This window comes from Falco rusticolus, chromosome 6 (genome assembly GCF_015220075.1).
Source record: "Falco rusticolus isolate bFalRus1 chromosome 6, bFalRus1.pri, whole genome shotgun sequence".
NCBI lineage: Eukaryota > Metazoa > Chordata > Aves > Falconiformes > Falconidae > Falco > Falco rusticolus.
In genome coordinates, this window is record NC_051192.1 from 89,483,320 (window position 1) to 89,499,977 (window position 16,658).

At 43.2% G+C, this 16,658-nt stretch overlaps 2 protein-coding genes across 6 annotated transcripts in view; one reads left to right on the forward strand and one right to left on the reverse strand.

The window, feature by feature from the left end:
* GPR63 (G protein-coupled receptor 63) overlaps positions 1-1,514 on the reverse strand; it is a 31,980-nt gene extending 30,466 nt beyond the window's left edge. For 4 of the 5 annotated variants that reach the window (XM_037392477.1, XM_037392474.1, XM_037392473.1 and 1 more), the window contains exon 1: positions 1,172-1,514. The gene's annotated coding sequence lies outside the window, so the exon portion shown is untranslated. The remainder of the gene's footprint in view (positions 1-1,171) is intronic. The other variant, XM_037392475.1, reaches the window with a different exon arrangement.
* LOC119150440 (transcription initiation factor TFIID subunit 4-like) lies at positions 960-14,427 on the forward strand. The gene is made up of 3 exons (XM_037392974.1): positions 960-1,867; positions 12,939-13,046; positions 13,961-14,427. Exons 1-3 carry the CDS (start codon positions 960-962, stop codon positions 14,331-14,333), a joined length of 1,389 nt encoding a protein of 462 aa, XP_037248871.1. The 3' UTR covers positions 14,334-14,427.
* Positions 14,428-16,658: the final 2,231 nt, after the last annotated feature.

Sequence of the window (16,658 nt, forward strand, 5' to 3'; positions counted from 1 at the left end):
TGCATTCTACAAAAGCCATTTGGCACTGTTTAAGCATTCATGTTTTCAGTAAGGATAAAGAATTTTATTTAACAACCCACTTGGGCACAGATCTAACTTGCTAGCTATACCTAGGTTTAAAATATGTATGTTGCTTCCATCTATGCAAATCCACCGTTTTCTTGGAAAAGTGTTTTCACTGATTTACAATGAAAACTTCATGATTTTTTTAGCATATATGTGATATATATATTAGGCTGCATTGTACAACCTTACTTTTAAAACCTGAGCGTGAAGAAAACCGTGTGGAAAACCCAAATAAAAATTACATACTCGTTTAAGTAGGTGAAAAAACAATTGGTATTTTTTAAGTGAGGCACTTCTTTCTTCCCAGGAGCGACTCCGCACATCAGGAGCCACATGCACACCGCACCAGGCACCGGCAGGTTCTCCCCGACCGGGAGTTTTTGCACACTCGGAGTCCGAGGAGCAGATGACTGAGCGCTGCCGACCCCCCTACCGGAGCGTCCCCGCCCAGGGAGCGAGGGGCGCCCGCAGCGCCGGGACGGGCGAGGTGGAATTCGGCTGGGGCGCTCCGGGAGCGGGGCCAGCTCGCGGGGTCAGGCGCAGCCGGAAGCCGCCCCCCCCGCCGCCCCGGCCCCCGCCGCCTGCAGGACACCGCCACCGGCACCCCGCGGCCCCGCCCGCCGCACGGCCAGGGGACGCGGCCAAGCGCTCCCGCGGGGCTGGCTGCGCTCCCGCCCCCGGCCCCGCTCTGCCCCCGGGCCCCGCCCGCCGCCGCCTCCCCTCAGCCGCCGCGGAGGCCCGGCGCCGCTGACCGTTGCCCGCCAAGGGCTCCGGCAGCGCCGCCGCCGGGAGAGGGGGCGCCGGGCCGCCCTGGGCCCGCGCAGCCTGCGCGGGGCGCCGATCCCCGAACCGGCCTAGCCCGCGGGCACGGACTCCCCGCGTCCCCCCCGGGGATGCGGCTCCCTCCCGGCCCTGGGACCCCGGCTGGGGGAACCGGCGCGACGGTGCGGGGCTCTCAGCGGTCCCCGCTGCAACTGTGCCCCCTCCTGCCGCCCGGACCCCCGCCCCCCTCGGATCAGGGGCGGCTGCACCCAGCGCCGCGGAACTGCCGCCGGCGAACCCAGCGCCGGCCGCGGCGCAACGCCTCCGCCTCGCCTCGCCTCACCTCACGGCGTGGCCGGTGCCCTGCGGAGCCCAGCGCAGCACAAGCCGGCCTGAGCCCAACCCTCCGGAAGTTTCCTGCCATCGCGGCGGCCGGGGAAAACAACAGCTTCAAAGCCAGGAGCCGGAGCAAGAGGAAGGGCAGCGCGAGCAGAAAAGTGAGGGGCATCGCTCGCCCGCCGCGCCGCTGCCGTCGGCGGCCGACCCCCGCGGAGGGCAGCCCGCTCAGCGCCGCCTCCCCATTCGCTTCGGCGGCGGCAGCGCCGCGGAACCGCCGGGCCGAGGAGCAGCAGGCGAGCCGCCGCCTCCCGCCTGCCGGCAGCCTCCCCGGGCCGCCCGTCCCGCTCGCCGCAGCGCCGCCGAACCCCGCCCGCGCCCCCGCCCGCCCGCGCGGCGGCTCCGCCTCCCGGGGGCGCGCGCAGGCTCCGGCCGAGCGGCTCCTGCGGCCCCCGGCGGCGGCGGGCGCTCCCGGGGGGCGGGCGCCGAGCCCTGCGCCCCGCACCGGCGGCCGGAGGGGCGGCGGGGGGCGGCTCGGCTGCGCTGCGAACCCGCCACCCGTTCCTCGGCGCCAAGTGTCGCGCAGGCTGTGCCTGCAGAGTTGGAGACGCCTCGTTAAGATCCAGGTAGAAGAGATGCGGAAGGCAGGGCGAGCAAGTGCGAAGGAGCCCCCAGCCTCCCGCCAGGCAGGGACGTCAGCGTGGTATGTGCTCGGTGGTATTGCTGCCCTCGTGTACCTAACGGGAAAATTACTACAAAATGCCTCTGGGGAATAACTGGCTCGATTGTATAGAGTTGTGCCGGCTGGTCTTTAGGGACCGAGACCAGCCTTTACGTCTCCTCGTTGCCCACATAGGTAACTCGGAGAGGAGGCCGACCTGCCCGGTAGGATATAGTCACAACACTAAGGTCACACGGTTTGTGGTACTGGCAGCCGTATCACCCCTAAACCTGGGATAGGGTGACTACCGATGCTGAGAGGTGCAGGCAATAGATCGTTATTTCAGGCCAAAGTCTATGTCATTCAGGGTAGCTTACTGTGGGTTTAGCTAGTCATTTTGTTCTCATAATTAAAGTATGTATTTTTGGCAAGACTCACTGTATTGTATTAAGTGGGTGTACAAGGATGTAAACTGATATGAAGACTATTGTATTGCAGAACTTGATAGCTGAACCAGTAAGTTTCATAATCCCTTTTCCTACTCAAACTGCATTTACCTGATTGCCAGCTAACAGGTCACTACATCAGATCACAACTGCTCGCAGAAATTGGAACATGAAAGAATAAGGAAGGTTCTCATTCTCCCAAATGGATCTCTTGAGCATGAAGCTGATGGGATACCAGCAAAATGTCAGCAGCTACATCCACTGATACTGCTTTGACTTTTGAGAAGTTCAGCTCTTGATTGAGTTTAGCTGCCCTGCACCCACAGAGCTATGGTTGAGAACCATAAGGCAAATCCAGAGAGGAAGCAATTCTTTCTGGCTGCTTTAAAAATGCTTGACCAAGTAAAATTTCGTCTTTATTCTTACATTTTCCTTAACAAGTGGGTGTGAGCACATTTTTTGTGGAAATTTCCTAGCAGAGGAAAATAGATGTTACGTTCTACTGCTCATTTTGAGTAGAAAGCTCAAAATGTGGGCTCTGTTTGTTTTCTGGGATGCACTCTGAACTCCTCCCATCTGAAATAAGCATAACTAACCAGTGAGAAACTACCCCACTGGGGCTTCTGATTTGTTTTGGTGTGGTTGGGTAAAGTCTTTAAAGGCTTTTTCTAGCATAGGGGAGGCATGATATATTAATTCAATTTGAAAATCCGCAGATATTATCACTGCACTCCATCTTGTGGAAGAGGCAACAATACATTTTAAAATGATCCTGTAGTGGGGTTTTTGAGTAATTAAACCTAACAATGTCTGGTTCTTACTGCCATAGCAAGGAACTACATATAGCAGTGGATACCTTCTTGTAATACCTTGTTTAATTCTCAATCTGCCTAATTGCACGCAATGGATTTGTGTAAATATGCCTTGGTTTTAGGTATGAGCTTCACATCTCCTTCTTTGCTTTGGAAAGGAGCTTTAGGAAAGCATTTGAAAAGTGGAATTTGAAAAGAGAAACTAAAGCATCCGTGGCTCCAGTTGCCACGGAGCACCCCAGATTTGGGAGAGTCATAAACTGGAAGAAGCAGCCAGATGGTGTAGGGATGGTGATCTGTGGGAGTATGTGGCTGGGGTAAAAACTCTGCTAAGCAGGATTGCTCTGTAGGGAACTGACTGGTTTGTTTTGTTTGTGGGGTGTTTGGGGTTTTTTTTACCCCTATTATAAGTACAATAATTTAACTGTATCTGGAACACTGTAGTAAGGATCACTACCTGTCTTGCCAAAAAATCCCAAACAATGAGGTTCTGTCTGCCCTCCTGAAACTGCTTTTTGTGGTTTGTGACCTTTTTCCCCTTTATATTCAGTGCTGCTTTGGGAAATCAGAATAGGTATTGGCATGACAACTATGCACATAGCAAAGGCATATTCATACATATTTGTGTCTGGCCAGGTGCAGAGAAAATTGACAAACTTACCTGGATTCACAGCTATACAAGGGTTAACCTTGTAATAGTTGCCCTAGGACAAGCTTGAAGATAAAGCCATTTAACTTTTAATGAATAACTTAAAATGCAAAGAGCTAGTTATTCCAGCTGTTCCTTGGATGAGAGAACAAATGTTTTCTTGAGAAAAGACTGTGGAAAAGCTTAGTCATTCAGAACCAAAAAAGCAGGGGAAAACAGGTCTTGCACAGGAAGAAGTTAGGAGGAAATTCTATTGTACAAATGAGGATTGTCTGAATTACCTCACCCCAGAAGCAGGTTCCACAAGGAGGCTAAATTTAATTAGCAGATGTGAACTGGGCTTCCCCCCTGCCACCCTCCTCCCCAGAACTCCCCCATCTCTTGCAGTGGCAGTACTGTACATGCCTCTCCCCATGATGTGGCATTGAGCAGCAATGCTGAACAAAGCACCGTCTTTTTTTGCTTCATTTACTAGGTAGGGGTTTGGACAACACAATGGTCAACTCACTGACTGCTGATATGCTTTGCTGCTCCAAACTGTGCTAAGTCTGATAAGGTGTAATTGGTCTGTTGTAGGTAGTGCCTTAGCGCAAACAAGGCCTTGAAGGTGACCTGTCTGTTTCTGGCTACTGTTGTAACAGTGGAGACAGGTCATTAATTCCTGAGATAATACCATGGGCAGGGAATCTTTGTTGACTACAGTATTTGTTAGCCTTTCCCAGACTCCTTGGTCATTTTCCTAGAGCAATGACTCATCACTTCGTCACTGCGCTGATTACATTAAATTGTTATTATTACAATATAAGTAACTTAATACTTATGCTAATTCCCTTTGTGCGCAACTGTCAGAATTTTTGAAACAATCATCTACTGAAAGCATTCTACATGAGCATTTGAGCATTATTTAGACTTTTCCTGATAATTCTATTCATATTTATGATATTTAACTATTCAGTGTTGATTTTTAATATAGTATGTGAAAACTCAGAGCAAATGGTCAAACCTTTTTGTGAAATCATTAGTATTGTTTGAAGGGAAATCAGGACGTAACATGACAGCTCTCCAATTTTTACTAGAATTCAGCCTCACAGACTTTTTTTTCTAACAGAACAGGCTAAAGAGTAATGTTGGAGCAGGAGTAGCCGGAAAGACTTCCCCAAATGTAAATGTCTGCTATGCAGTTAAATTTTAATTTTTTTTCTAACAGTAGCAAAAAAGCATGCAGATTAACAGAACAAAAATTAGATATTGAGAGTTTTATGTTTATGCTTTTTTATTAAGCAGTTAGTTGTATACAACCCCAAAAGAGTCTTGAGTTTCAAGGCTGCCTCTGAACTCTATGCCCCAAAGAAAAGGATTACTTCAAAATGTGGTATATCCAACATAAAAAAAAACCACCTTATCATCCTTTTTGCATACTTTTTCTTTGTAATAGAATGAATCTGAAGACATGAAAAAACACAGCATAGTGTAACAACAAAGGGACAGTTACAAGGTCTGACCTTGGTGGAGTTACTCGTTTGCTTGAAGTTAAGCAAGTATTTTATTCTGCCCATATGTGGAATCCAAGCAAGCTCACCACAGTAACTGGAGTGGGTGAAGAAAGTCTGTGTGAGTAAGGATTATAGTGAAAAAGCAGACTGCTATTTTGAAATGGAAATTTATGACATTTATCGGAGAATTGATGCAGAAGGCTTGTGAATTGGAGCTGGGTTTGAAATGTGGCATGAAAATGCTTTCACGCCTTTCTCTAGAAGAGTGAGGTCCTCTAGAGCTGCTTTTGCAGTGGAGCAAATATCAGCTAGCTATTTCCTCACAGCTTCAGTATTTTGTTTTCTATCTGGTTTTTATTCTGAGGGGAATAGAGAGAAAGAGAAAGCATTTGAGCAAAATTTGTGTAACTGCCAAGCAAATGTAAGATCATTTATTATGTAATTTCAGGTATCGCCACATGTTTGGTGTCTCTTGTCTTCTGTTCTGGCCATCTGACTGCTATTGAAGTCATTCCTCTTTTATTTCTCACAGCAAAAAAGGGAAAAGACAGTCAGCAAACCTCATAAATTCACCTTTCTCTCACAGGCCGTTTGCTGCTTCGGTTGCTACTCTTTGCCTTTGAAGCAAGATAAACCAAAGCTCTGTTGCATCTGTGTGCCAACCACATCACCATGAAAAAAATGTTTTGGGAAAATTCAGCATTCAGCTTCTGATCTATAAGACCCTGAAGTGTCTGGGCTGTAACTTAAGTCCTTCAGCAACTATAATCATTTCAGAACCTTGTGGAAGCAGAGAACATGGTACAAAATAGTCTCCAGTATGATATTTTGCCCCTGAAACTCAACTCTGGGAACTCTGTATCTTCATCCCACATCCCCGTTTTAAGAAAGGCATGAGACTCACATTTGTCTTTATTTGGACTCCCCCATAAGAGAACCAGCTGACCTCCCCTTGTACTGGACATTATGCTGGACATTTTCTGATACTTCTGATCTTGGCAAGGAGGCTACATCCAGTATTACTAAAGTTGATGTACTGTTTATGACATTTGTTTTATTTTGTCCTTTAATCTAGGGAATTAAATCAGGGGGGAAAATCTTGATGCATAAACTTCCTAGAGAGGAACTATTAACTTCTTTCCCTACTGTCTGCCCTTCCCTGCCCCCGGTTTAGTGTTTCCCGTGCTTCCATGCAGAGGGTGTAATAAAAGAAGTACAGTCTTTCCTTTCCCCGCATCCAGATCCCAGCTTTGTCTGGTTTTGTGAATTCACTATTCTGTCACAGTCAGGGTAGATTTCTATCTGCTCCAGTTACTCAGTCCAATTTTCAGTAGAACCTTTACGGTACTTACTGATATCTTTGTTTTTAAAACAATTATTTTTACTGATAACATAGGTATTAAAATTACAGTCTTTATTTTCAGCAAATGCTTTGGGTTACTTACATTATAGTCTAGTGAAACTAGCTGGGATGACTTTCCAACGTCTTAATGCAGGAAACTATCTCCAGTGCAGTGTCTGAACATGTCCAGTGTTTTGTGCAGCTACGCTATCTAGGAAAAGCATAACAAATCAGGACTTCTGCCACAAGGCATCTTTCTTTTCTGATGTCACAAATTTAGTATTGCGAAATCTGATTCTGTGCATCATGTTAAAACTGTTGCCATTCATTCACCAGCAAGTTTAATGCTATAAATCAAAATGGACAACATAGATATCATTCATTAAAAAAAAATCTGATTTTTTTAAATTCAGAACCAAAGGCAATGCCCCATGAACATGTTACACAGTGACCTCTGCAATAAAACAGGTTTCTGAACTGTTAACCAATGACAGATGCTTCATAGATCTTCCAGTTAAATAAAAATAATGGTGAACAACTCACTCATCATTGAAAGACAGCATTAGAGTAAGTAAGGTAAATGATTTATCGCTAGGAAGGATTTGTGTTGGAATCCCCTTCTCTGAATTGGTAAATAACTTCAGCAAAGAATGAACATGAGATAGTGAGTTTAAAACAAAATTTTGTGTTCAGTGGATTTACTAAGTATATAAAACATTTTGCACATAATTTTCAGTTCTCTCTTTTAAAAAAGATATTACCCTATTTCAATTACACCTGGGATTAGCTGTTTTTTCAAATTCTTTTCAAGTTCTTTTTGTCTTAAATGTGCCTTACCATTTTTAGAACAGTACTAGTAATTTAACAGTGACTTTGACCTGTGGAGTCTTTTACAACTCGTACTACTCAGAGAGAAGGATGTCTAAGAACATGTGAACATGGGAAATGCCCCACTGGGTTGGACTGGGGAACCCGGGGTTTTTCTCTGACAGTGGCAAAAGACCCTGGCACACATCAGGTACTTTGAGTATACATCAAATGAGGCAGGCTATGGTCTCTCCTCCAGAAATGCTCGTTGAAGTTCTACTGCACTTCTTTCCTCTAAACTTTTTATTGATACACTCCCTCACCAAGGCCCTTCCAAGGTGCAGGACCTCCTGATCAACCTCTTCCAGTCCCTGACCCTGTTGGTTATTCATGTCACCAGAAGGAAGCTTGATGGGGGGATCCTGCTGACTGTGGGACCTGTGTCCATTCATTCCATCATTCTCCCACAGGAAGTGGTGGGCGTTGTCAGGGTTTCTCTGCTTCATGCCGTCCTCCAGTTCCTATCTCTGTATTTCCAGTCCTGTAACTCTTCCATTTCTTTCATTTGTTGTTTATTGCAGTTCATTTTTTCCTCCTTGTTTTCATTACCTTTGCTCTCTGCCTCCCTAAGGGGGCTTCAAGGGGTTCCTAATACATACCTAAACAAAAAATGAAACAGAAACAGCAGCAGTAGGAGAAACTATTTATAGAGTGTGCACAAGCTTGGACACCTTCTTCAGTCTTTTTCTTGTACGCCCCTGCCTTCCGTGGCTGTTAGGAAGGTAGATCCTTGTCTAGACCTTTTATTATTCATTTTTGGACTTACTGTACATGAACTTTTCCAATTCCTATTTGAACCTGTTGTTGGGATCTGCTTCCACAATCTCTTTTGGCAGCAAGTCCAGAAATTCACTAGCTACTGTGTAAAGCCACCAAATGAGCAGAACTCTGCAATTTGATGGAAATTGGTTCCATATTCATCTTTTCAGCCACCTTCATGACTTTGTAAACCTTGATGTGCTGGTTTTGGCTGGGATAGTGTTCATTTTCTTCATAGTAGCTAGTATGGGGCTGTGTTTTGGATTTGTGCTGGAAATGCCATTGGTAACACAGGGATGTTTTCATTCCTGCTGAGCCGTGCTGACACAGAGTCGATGCCTTTTCTGTTCCTCACACCACCCCACCAGCGAGTGGGCGGGGGGTACATGGGAAGCTGGCAGGGGACACAGCTGGGGCAGCTGAGCTCGACTGACTAAAGGGATATGGCACACCATACGATGTCATGCACAGCATGTAAAGCTGGGGGAAGAAGAAGGAAGGGGGAGGGATGTTTGGAGTTACAGCATTTATCGTCCCAAGTAAACATTACGCATGACGGAGCCCCATTTTCCTGGTGATGCCTGAGCACCTGCCTGTCCATGGGCAGTGGTGAATGGATTCCTTGTTCTGCTTTGCTTGCATGCGTGTCTTTTGCTTTCCCTATTGAGCTGCCTTAATCTCAGCCTATGCATTTTCTCACTTCCATTCTTCTGATTCTCTCCCCATCCTGACATGGGGGGAGTGAGTGAGTGGCTGTGGTGTGCTTAGCTGCTGGCTGGGTTTAAACCGTGACACTTAAACAAACCTTTACCACAGCATTCTCCTTTCCAGTTGAAAAGTCTCAAATCTCATAAGACAGCTACTCCCTTTAATCCTTTACTAATTTCGGTTGTCTTCTCTGTATCTTCCCTCCCTACCACGTCCTTTTCCAGATACCAAGACCAGAACTATAAAGCATTCAGAATGTGGTTACAATAGTTACACTAGAGTTGAGGCAAAATAATGCTCTTTTACTACCATTTCAGGTGGTGCTAAACACCTTTTTTGCCTTTTGTTTCAATGCTACTACAAATTCACCCAGTGATCTCAGAGAACTTCAGTCTCAATAACTACCATTTCTTTGCTGAGTTGTATCTGGTCATTAGATCCGGCAACGCTATGTGACAATCTGTGTGCTTCAGAGAAAGCCAACTCATTTAGCCAATTATATAGAGCTGTTAATTTTTAGAAGTGATGTTAACCTATACAGGTTCAGAATTCCATTCTGAATCCTGTGAATGATTACTTTTCCAGTTCCTTCTATAATGTCTGAATATGTCTATTGGTCCCAGTGTTGTAGGTCTTCCAAAGTAACAGCTCTGCTTTGAGCCAAGTGGAATTCTTATTTAAATAAGCTCAAACATATCTTTGGTATGAGGTAGACGAGGTGAAAACACTGTAGATGTTGATCCTAGATAGGAAGACAGCAGAGAGAGCAACTTAGAGTTACCTTTGCAGCACTGCCTGAGTCCTGCAGTAGAAGAGTCAGCTTCTTCCTTTGGGGAAGTGATCAGACTCCTAGTGATCAGGTATTTTGCATACTACGTTTTGCTTGGCATGTTAGTTCTTGTCTATTCAGTATCCCCGTGAAACAGTAATGTAGGGCATCTGTAAAGGCAATCACACAGACAGCAGGCTGTTCTTTTATAAGGCTCTTTGCTGATTTAGTTTTGTCTTTTAAAAATCCAGACATTTTAAATCAGTTTTCTAGCAAATAAAAGAAGGTAGCACCTGCTGGTTTGGTTTTGGGTTTTTTTTAGCGGGGAGGGTTGTAAAATATCCAAAGAATAAGTAAAATATTCATTTTAAAATGAATAATTTGTTTCTCTTCTATTCTTATTAATGCTGATTCCTGGGGAAAGAAGGATTGTTAATGTGAAAGTTCTATGTCCTTTTAAAGAACCTGTTATTAAAAGTAAACATGTTTGAAGAATCAACCCTTTGCTAACAATCAGCAAACTCCTTTCCCTTTTTGTCTTCAAATAGACCAGCTGACACCAACTCTGGCTTTTTATTTTTTTTTTTTAATGCAGGGAGGAGGTGGTTACGGCAAAAATATATTTTAACCCACAAACTTGGAAAAATAAAACCATCATTTTCTCAATTTCATATCATGTTTGCTGAAGCATATTTCTCCTGATTGCCCTGTATAAAGTCCTTTCTAATATTATGATTGATGCTTATAAATACACAGGCAGTGAGATGGCAATCAGCAAGGAGGGAGAAGGGCTATGAATAAATTTAGGGTTGAAATTTAGATCATTTCTAGTCATCAGAAGAATTGGGTTCTGGAACAGCTTTTCAGCAAAATTCACGGTGGGATGAACTCTTTTCAGTACAAAGATGACATCTGTGATTTCCAGCTCTGCCAATTTAATCAGAAGGCTGTAACACAGCCTGGAGTCTGTCTTTCTTGTGCAGAACAGCCAAAAAAACCTAGGTTCTACAGTGTTAGCATCCTATTCTTTATGTAGGGATGTAGCTACAGCTCTGTCTTAGGATTTAAAGGAGAAAATCCACGTTCTGCTCTGCTACACCTTGCCTGTGAGGGAGTGAGCTCTTACTGAGCTGTGGAGCTGTGTTAAATAACTTTCACGAAAGCATCTGTGGAAGTTTTAGACCTGACTGCTTTTCTGCTGGAGGGCACAGTCATCAGAGCTGAGCCAGCAGAAAGACTTCTGCAAGTGTTTCTTATTTGCTTCAGCAAAAGGTCAGCCAAGATTAGCTCAAAATACATTAAGGAATAGGTTAAACGACGGCATCTGACTGTGCAGAAGTAGATTAGGAGTGCCCACAGAGGCCGTTCCACAACTGAGCTCCAGAGGCAAGTGACCTCTGAAAGAAAGGACAGCAACAGCTTCTGCAATTTCTGTGGTAACTATCTGACACAGCTCAGTAGCTGTATCTATGCAACCAGTTATTTCTGCTGCAATCTGAATGATAGTCTCTGTGCAGTGAGGACCTTTGGAATACAAAGCTTGCAACATTTCCGGACAGCGAAAACACTTTGCTTCCAGATTTATGCATTCCCAGATGTTTTCCTGTGGCGCACTGAGAAATTCCTGATATATGGCAGGAAAAATCAATGGACAACATGGACTTGTGGGTCTAACTCAAAAACTGCTGAAGCTCATTTCTTCTTGGCCTGTTTGGATGCCTCTGTACCACACTGCTGGTCCTTGTGAGTGCTGAAGTGATGGTGAAAAGTTGTTTGACACGTTGACCAATGAATGTCTCTTTCTGGCGAGTCAACCACAAAGATACCGCACAGCTGTAGCATGGCACTCATGCTGGCGCTTTTTGCCCAGTGTATTCTTCTTAAGGATGACCAGTAGATGCTTACAGGAACAGCACAAGAAACAGGCCATCTACCAAATGATTATGTCTGGTTTCCAGCAGTCAGTGGCTTACGGACTTCCTAAATCCCTTCTTTGTCTTAAAAGGTGTACGCCCCGACCGCTGTGTTAAACAGCTACACACAGATTTTCACTTCAGTGTTGCATTGGGATTTTTTTACTTCTTTTTAAATCTACTTATACTTTTGACCTCCATAGCATTTCACAGCAATTACTTCCATGATTTAATTATACATTAACAGGACTGGCTTGCAGGACTGACAATCCACAGTAGCTACACGTTCCTCAAAGCCTGTTTGCCATTTTCATGCTCTCATTGCAAAGTTCCAGCCTACAGGGACACATACAGAAGCTAGAAATTGAAAAGATCCATCGTATCATAGTGTTAGCTCCAGCCTTAATAGAAAATGTTTCAGTCACAGCTTGACATGATAACATCAGCGTACTTAAGAGATACAGCAGGTCTCAGAACAGTCTGCAGGGTTCGAAAACAAAACGACTTCTACAGCCTCCAGGGGTGTTTTTCCTCAACAGAACAAAGAGGGGAGGATTTGTGTTAGAGCTGCTGTGAGCATCTGTTTTGGAATAGTTGATGTTTTGAGTGGGCCTGTCATTTTCCTGACATTTGTAGTTCTAGAGGTATTTCCTACCCTTCTTCAACAGTTGCTAGGCTAATATTGTGTGCATTTCTTTGTATATGCATTAGAGAGATGATGACGTCGTATTACTAAATCACAGTCTGTAGGTGTCTTCGTGGGGAATACAGCTGGTTTTCAGTACCATAAACATTGGTTAAAGAAGAGGCAATGAACAGTTGAAAGTTTACCACAGTCTACAAGTAGAGCTCAGTCTTAAACCATGAAGGTAGTAAATCACTGTGGTAATTTTTTAAGGATTGTGCAGGATTATCTCTCGCTTGAAGTTGTTTGATCAATATTGGGTTTGTTATTTTTTTCCCTAAAGCTTCTTTTCCATTTCAAAGAAATAGGAAATTGAGGAAGCATTACCTCACTTCATTTTAGATCACATTAGATCATCATAGTGATCACGTCTAAGATTATATAAAGTATGAAAATAAGGATAAAGGAGGAACTCAGAATAACCATAAACCACTGAAAGACATAATTTGCTCTGGAACAATTCAGAGGAAACAAAGATCAATTAGTTTGAACAAAACCTCCTTTGCTGTTCTGTTGAGGGCTTTTCCTAACAAACAAAACACTGTAGATGTGTATAATATTTTTATTTAGTGGTAATCCAAAGTGCTGTACAGATGATATATGGGATTATTTCATGCACCTCTAAAAAGCAATCTCAAGTAGAAAAATTGTAATTATTCTCTGTCAACAGTAATACACTGTATGCTGGATCAGCAGTGTGGTTTCTGGATATCTGGGGTGTAATTCCATCTATAGGCAGAATATATCAGCTGCTGTCTGTTTTCCTCTTGAGAAAATGGTAAGAAACAAATGCCTAACTATATGCTGGATAACCTTTCTCCAAATCAGTCCTCAATATCTGATTAAAATATCATAGATTTTACATTAAGTCACTTTTTTTTTTAATCAGAGAGAATAAATATGTTACCTTTTTTTCTCTCAAGAAGTTTTAAATCCTTCAGTCTTGATAGTGGATGAAAAGCTTTATTTCTGTCTTTTTTTAATGGAAGTTTCTAAGCCTTATGGTTGTAGAGAAAAGATTAAAAGTCTGCAGCAAAGTTTCAATAATTGTAAATCAGATAAACACTATGAACCCCATATTTCTTTTTAAACTCCCTGATGCTTGAGGGCAGTAATACAATTTTTGGCAAGTGGGACACAAGATTTTTCTGTGCTTGGAACTGATAATATTGTAATTCCTATGTCTTTGTAGCCTTTTGTTGTAGATGAGAAATAACTTGGCTTGTGTAATAGCCTCACTCTGCGTTCCAAGAAAGCTCCAACAAACTCATTCAAATCAGATGACTCCAAACTTGAGATATTATTTTTATTCAAATGTATGTCCTTTATTCCAAAGTGCTCTTTGGGAATGTTCTGTGGCATGCTAAACTAAGAAACCAAACTTTTGTAACAGGTAAAATTCTGTAAAACTCAGTAATTCATCACATCACCTGATGAGTTTATTGTACCTAAATAGACTTGAAATGTCATACACATTTTAAGTAGCACACTATATGCTGTTGCTAGGTTTTAAATCAGGCACAGGTTTATAATATCAGAGAATGTATGTAGCAAGAACAAATTGCCAGTTTATACTTAACCGAGCACACAATTGGCAAAATTTGGTGCAGGGGAGTTATGTAAAAGAGCTCAGTTCTATCAATCTAGATCTCAAAGCTCACCTTAGGTGTTTGATATGACTTCTACTTATAGTGTCTCTGATGTACATACATTTCTAACTGAAGCAGGCCTTCCAGACTGCACATGCATGCAATCCACCTACCAGGCATATGGAGACTGTGGAACAAATAGATGCAAGCAGTTCTGCAATGGTTCGTTGGCTTTGGGAAACAAATGGATGCCTGGTGAACCACCATCATCACCTCAATATGTTTTGGAAGTCTGTTCAAAACTTCTCTTCTCCGTCCCCCCTGAGAATGTAAATTCTTATAGCTCAAAATATTTTAGTCAATATTCCTGTTTCATATGTTTTGGATACTCAACATTAATTTTCAGTGTAATTCTGTCCCAGGTGTTTGTGCAGTACAAAAGGTTTTTGTTTCTAAGTACATGTTTGCTATGGTAATTATCCCTCCTGCACTGTAATTCAAGCCTGAAAGTTGATTTATTCTCCATGTGTTCGTTGTAGAATTAAATGTGTCGTCTTTGTTACTGACTTACTTCTGACAAAGCTGATCTAAACAGTTGCAGAAATGTCTCATTGCCTTCACAGTTATGAGCCCAATTAACTTGTCAGCATTTTCCAATGGTTATTTACTACAGATTTACCACAGCTCTAATCAGCTATAGAGGTGGGAGAAAGGAGGATTAGGGTAGGGACTGTCTTGCCTTGCAATTTTCTAGTGACAAGTGTAACTGGAGCCTCATTTCACAAGTATTTTAGGACATGTAGGAAGTCAGGAATTATGATGGGTCAGAAAATCACGAAGAGGTTTGTTCTGTGATTGTGATCTAACTCTGAAACCTACTGAAATTAGCTTTTGCACTACTAATTATTTCACTCTTGGTTGTTTCAACAGAGATTGTCCCATCTGTCTTAGCATATTTCACATTTCACATGCAATTTTCTACCTAAAGACCAACTTTTGCTGTCTTTGTTCATTGTATGCTGAGAATACCATGGTTGCACGGAAAAGGTGAAAATCCAGGAAAAAATGACAACAATAGCTATTGTTCTGGTAGCATTAATCTCTTTCATATTTTGCTTCTTTGCATGTATTCTGTATTGCCCAAACTAAATTACTGTAGGTTTGCCTAGGAAAAGTATCACACTGGATGTTGTGTGATTTAAATATAGCTAGAGACTGCAAGGGGCCTTGCTAGAGAATGGGCCGCTGTGCATTGTGCTTTCAGGAGCTATTAAAAGGAGCAGAGACCAAAAGCTGCTAATCTAGGCTGATACCTTCAGAATAAACATTGTTCAAATGCCTTCATTCTTCTCTTATGGGAATACAAGTAGTGACTGCTCCTTTTGAGGGGGGACTGCCCTTACACTGAGGATATTTTTTCTTAACCTCGACCATCACAGTATCGAAGCATGGCCTCCTGGTAGCAGGGCAGGATGCCGGTGGTGGCTCCTGGAGGTTCCCAGCAGCCTCTTCCAGGCTCTCAGTTCATCACAGCCCACTAGTGACACCGTGGTACCATCTGGTGCCAAGCTGGAATTGCACAATCCGTTTGCTGTCAGGGTGCGTCATAACCTGTGATGTTCAAAAGGTTCAGCGCTCTTTGGCAAAAGGCATCTCTGTGAGGGTGTTTATTTTCAAACCACTTAGGTGAGAGGAGAGTTTTCAGGTCTGGGAAAGTATGTATTGTGTTCAAGAACCAAATCATGATGATCTGTCTGTAGATAATTCAGTTGACGTTCTGGTTTTAAGATGCCTAAGGAATATATGTAATGAATATAAAACTAAAGTTGTTTCTTTTCTGAGAGGGCACTGTGGCTGAATGGAAACCATGGTAACTAGGGTGGCATATGCTGGTACCTTGTTCCTGAGCGATAAAAACGCACATAGAGTAGGCTTTGTGCTTAGCAACAAAACCTAATCAGCCAAGTTTTCAAATAGCCCTCCCTCCAGCCCTCCGTTACAGCTGCCATCCTTGTGCCATGCAGTATGTCCGCCCAGTCTTCATACTTTCATGTTCACTTAGGCATGCAATAAGCAGCACAAACTATATTTCACACAAAAGAAAACAATTTATTCTTGTTGGCCGTTGCTTTAGAAGAATACATAACTCATACCTCCTTCCCTGTAGAGCTGTTGTGAAGTATGACACATCCTTGGCCAACATGTTGGATGTTCACTTTAATTAGAATATGTGCATCTAAAGAGTGTTGTAAACACTTGCTGTTAATAGCAAATTACTCCCTGGTATACAATGGGTACTAGAAGCAATTTTAATACATTTAAACCATTAAGCTGTAAATTTCAAGTCATGTTAGGGTAGCACACTGACAAAAAAATAATAGGGAAATTCTCTAATTAGCATACATTGGCTGCCATACAAATCATGTTGGCATGAAAAATGGGAATAATGCACATTGTACTCTATAGTGATGATTAAATATTTTCTAAACACTAAACGGTATTACACAAATCTTTGATATCTACCCTATGTGGTAAATCTGGATGAGGATCCAATTTTTTTATAATAACGAGAGAAAAGAGATAGAAGTATTGCTGCTTTCCAGTTGTTGATAGTACATGTTAAATAGGCTGACTTTCATAGAATCATAGAATAGTTTGGGTTGGAAGGGACCATCTAGTCCAACCCCCCCCTGCAATAAGCCGGGACATCTTCAACTAGTTTACTCAGAGCCCTGTCCAATCTGACCTTGCATGTTTCCAGGGATGGGCCATCTAGCATCTCTCTGGCAAACCAGTCCCAG

Coding starts and splice junctions, on each gene's coding strand:
- LOC119150440 (XM_037392974.1), top strand. CDS start 960: ATGCGGCTCCCTCCCGGCCCTGGGACCCCGGCTGGGGGAACCGGCGCG. Junction 1,868..12,938: donor CAGGCAGGGACGTCAGCGTG/GTATGTGCTCGG, acceptor CTCTGTCAACAG/TAATACACTGTATGCTGGAT. Junction 13,047..13,960: donor GTTTTCCTCTTGAGAAAATG/GTAAGAAACAAA, acceptor TTCTACTTATAG/TGTCTCTGATGTACATACAT.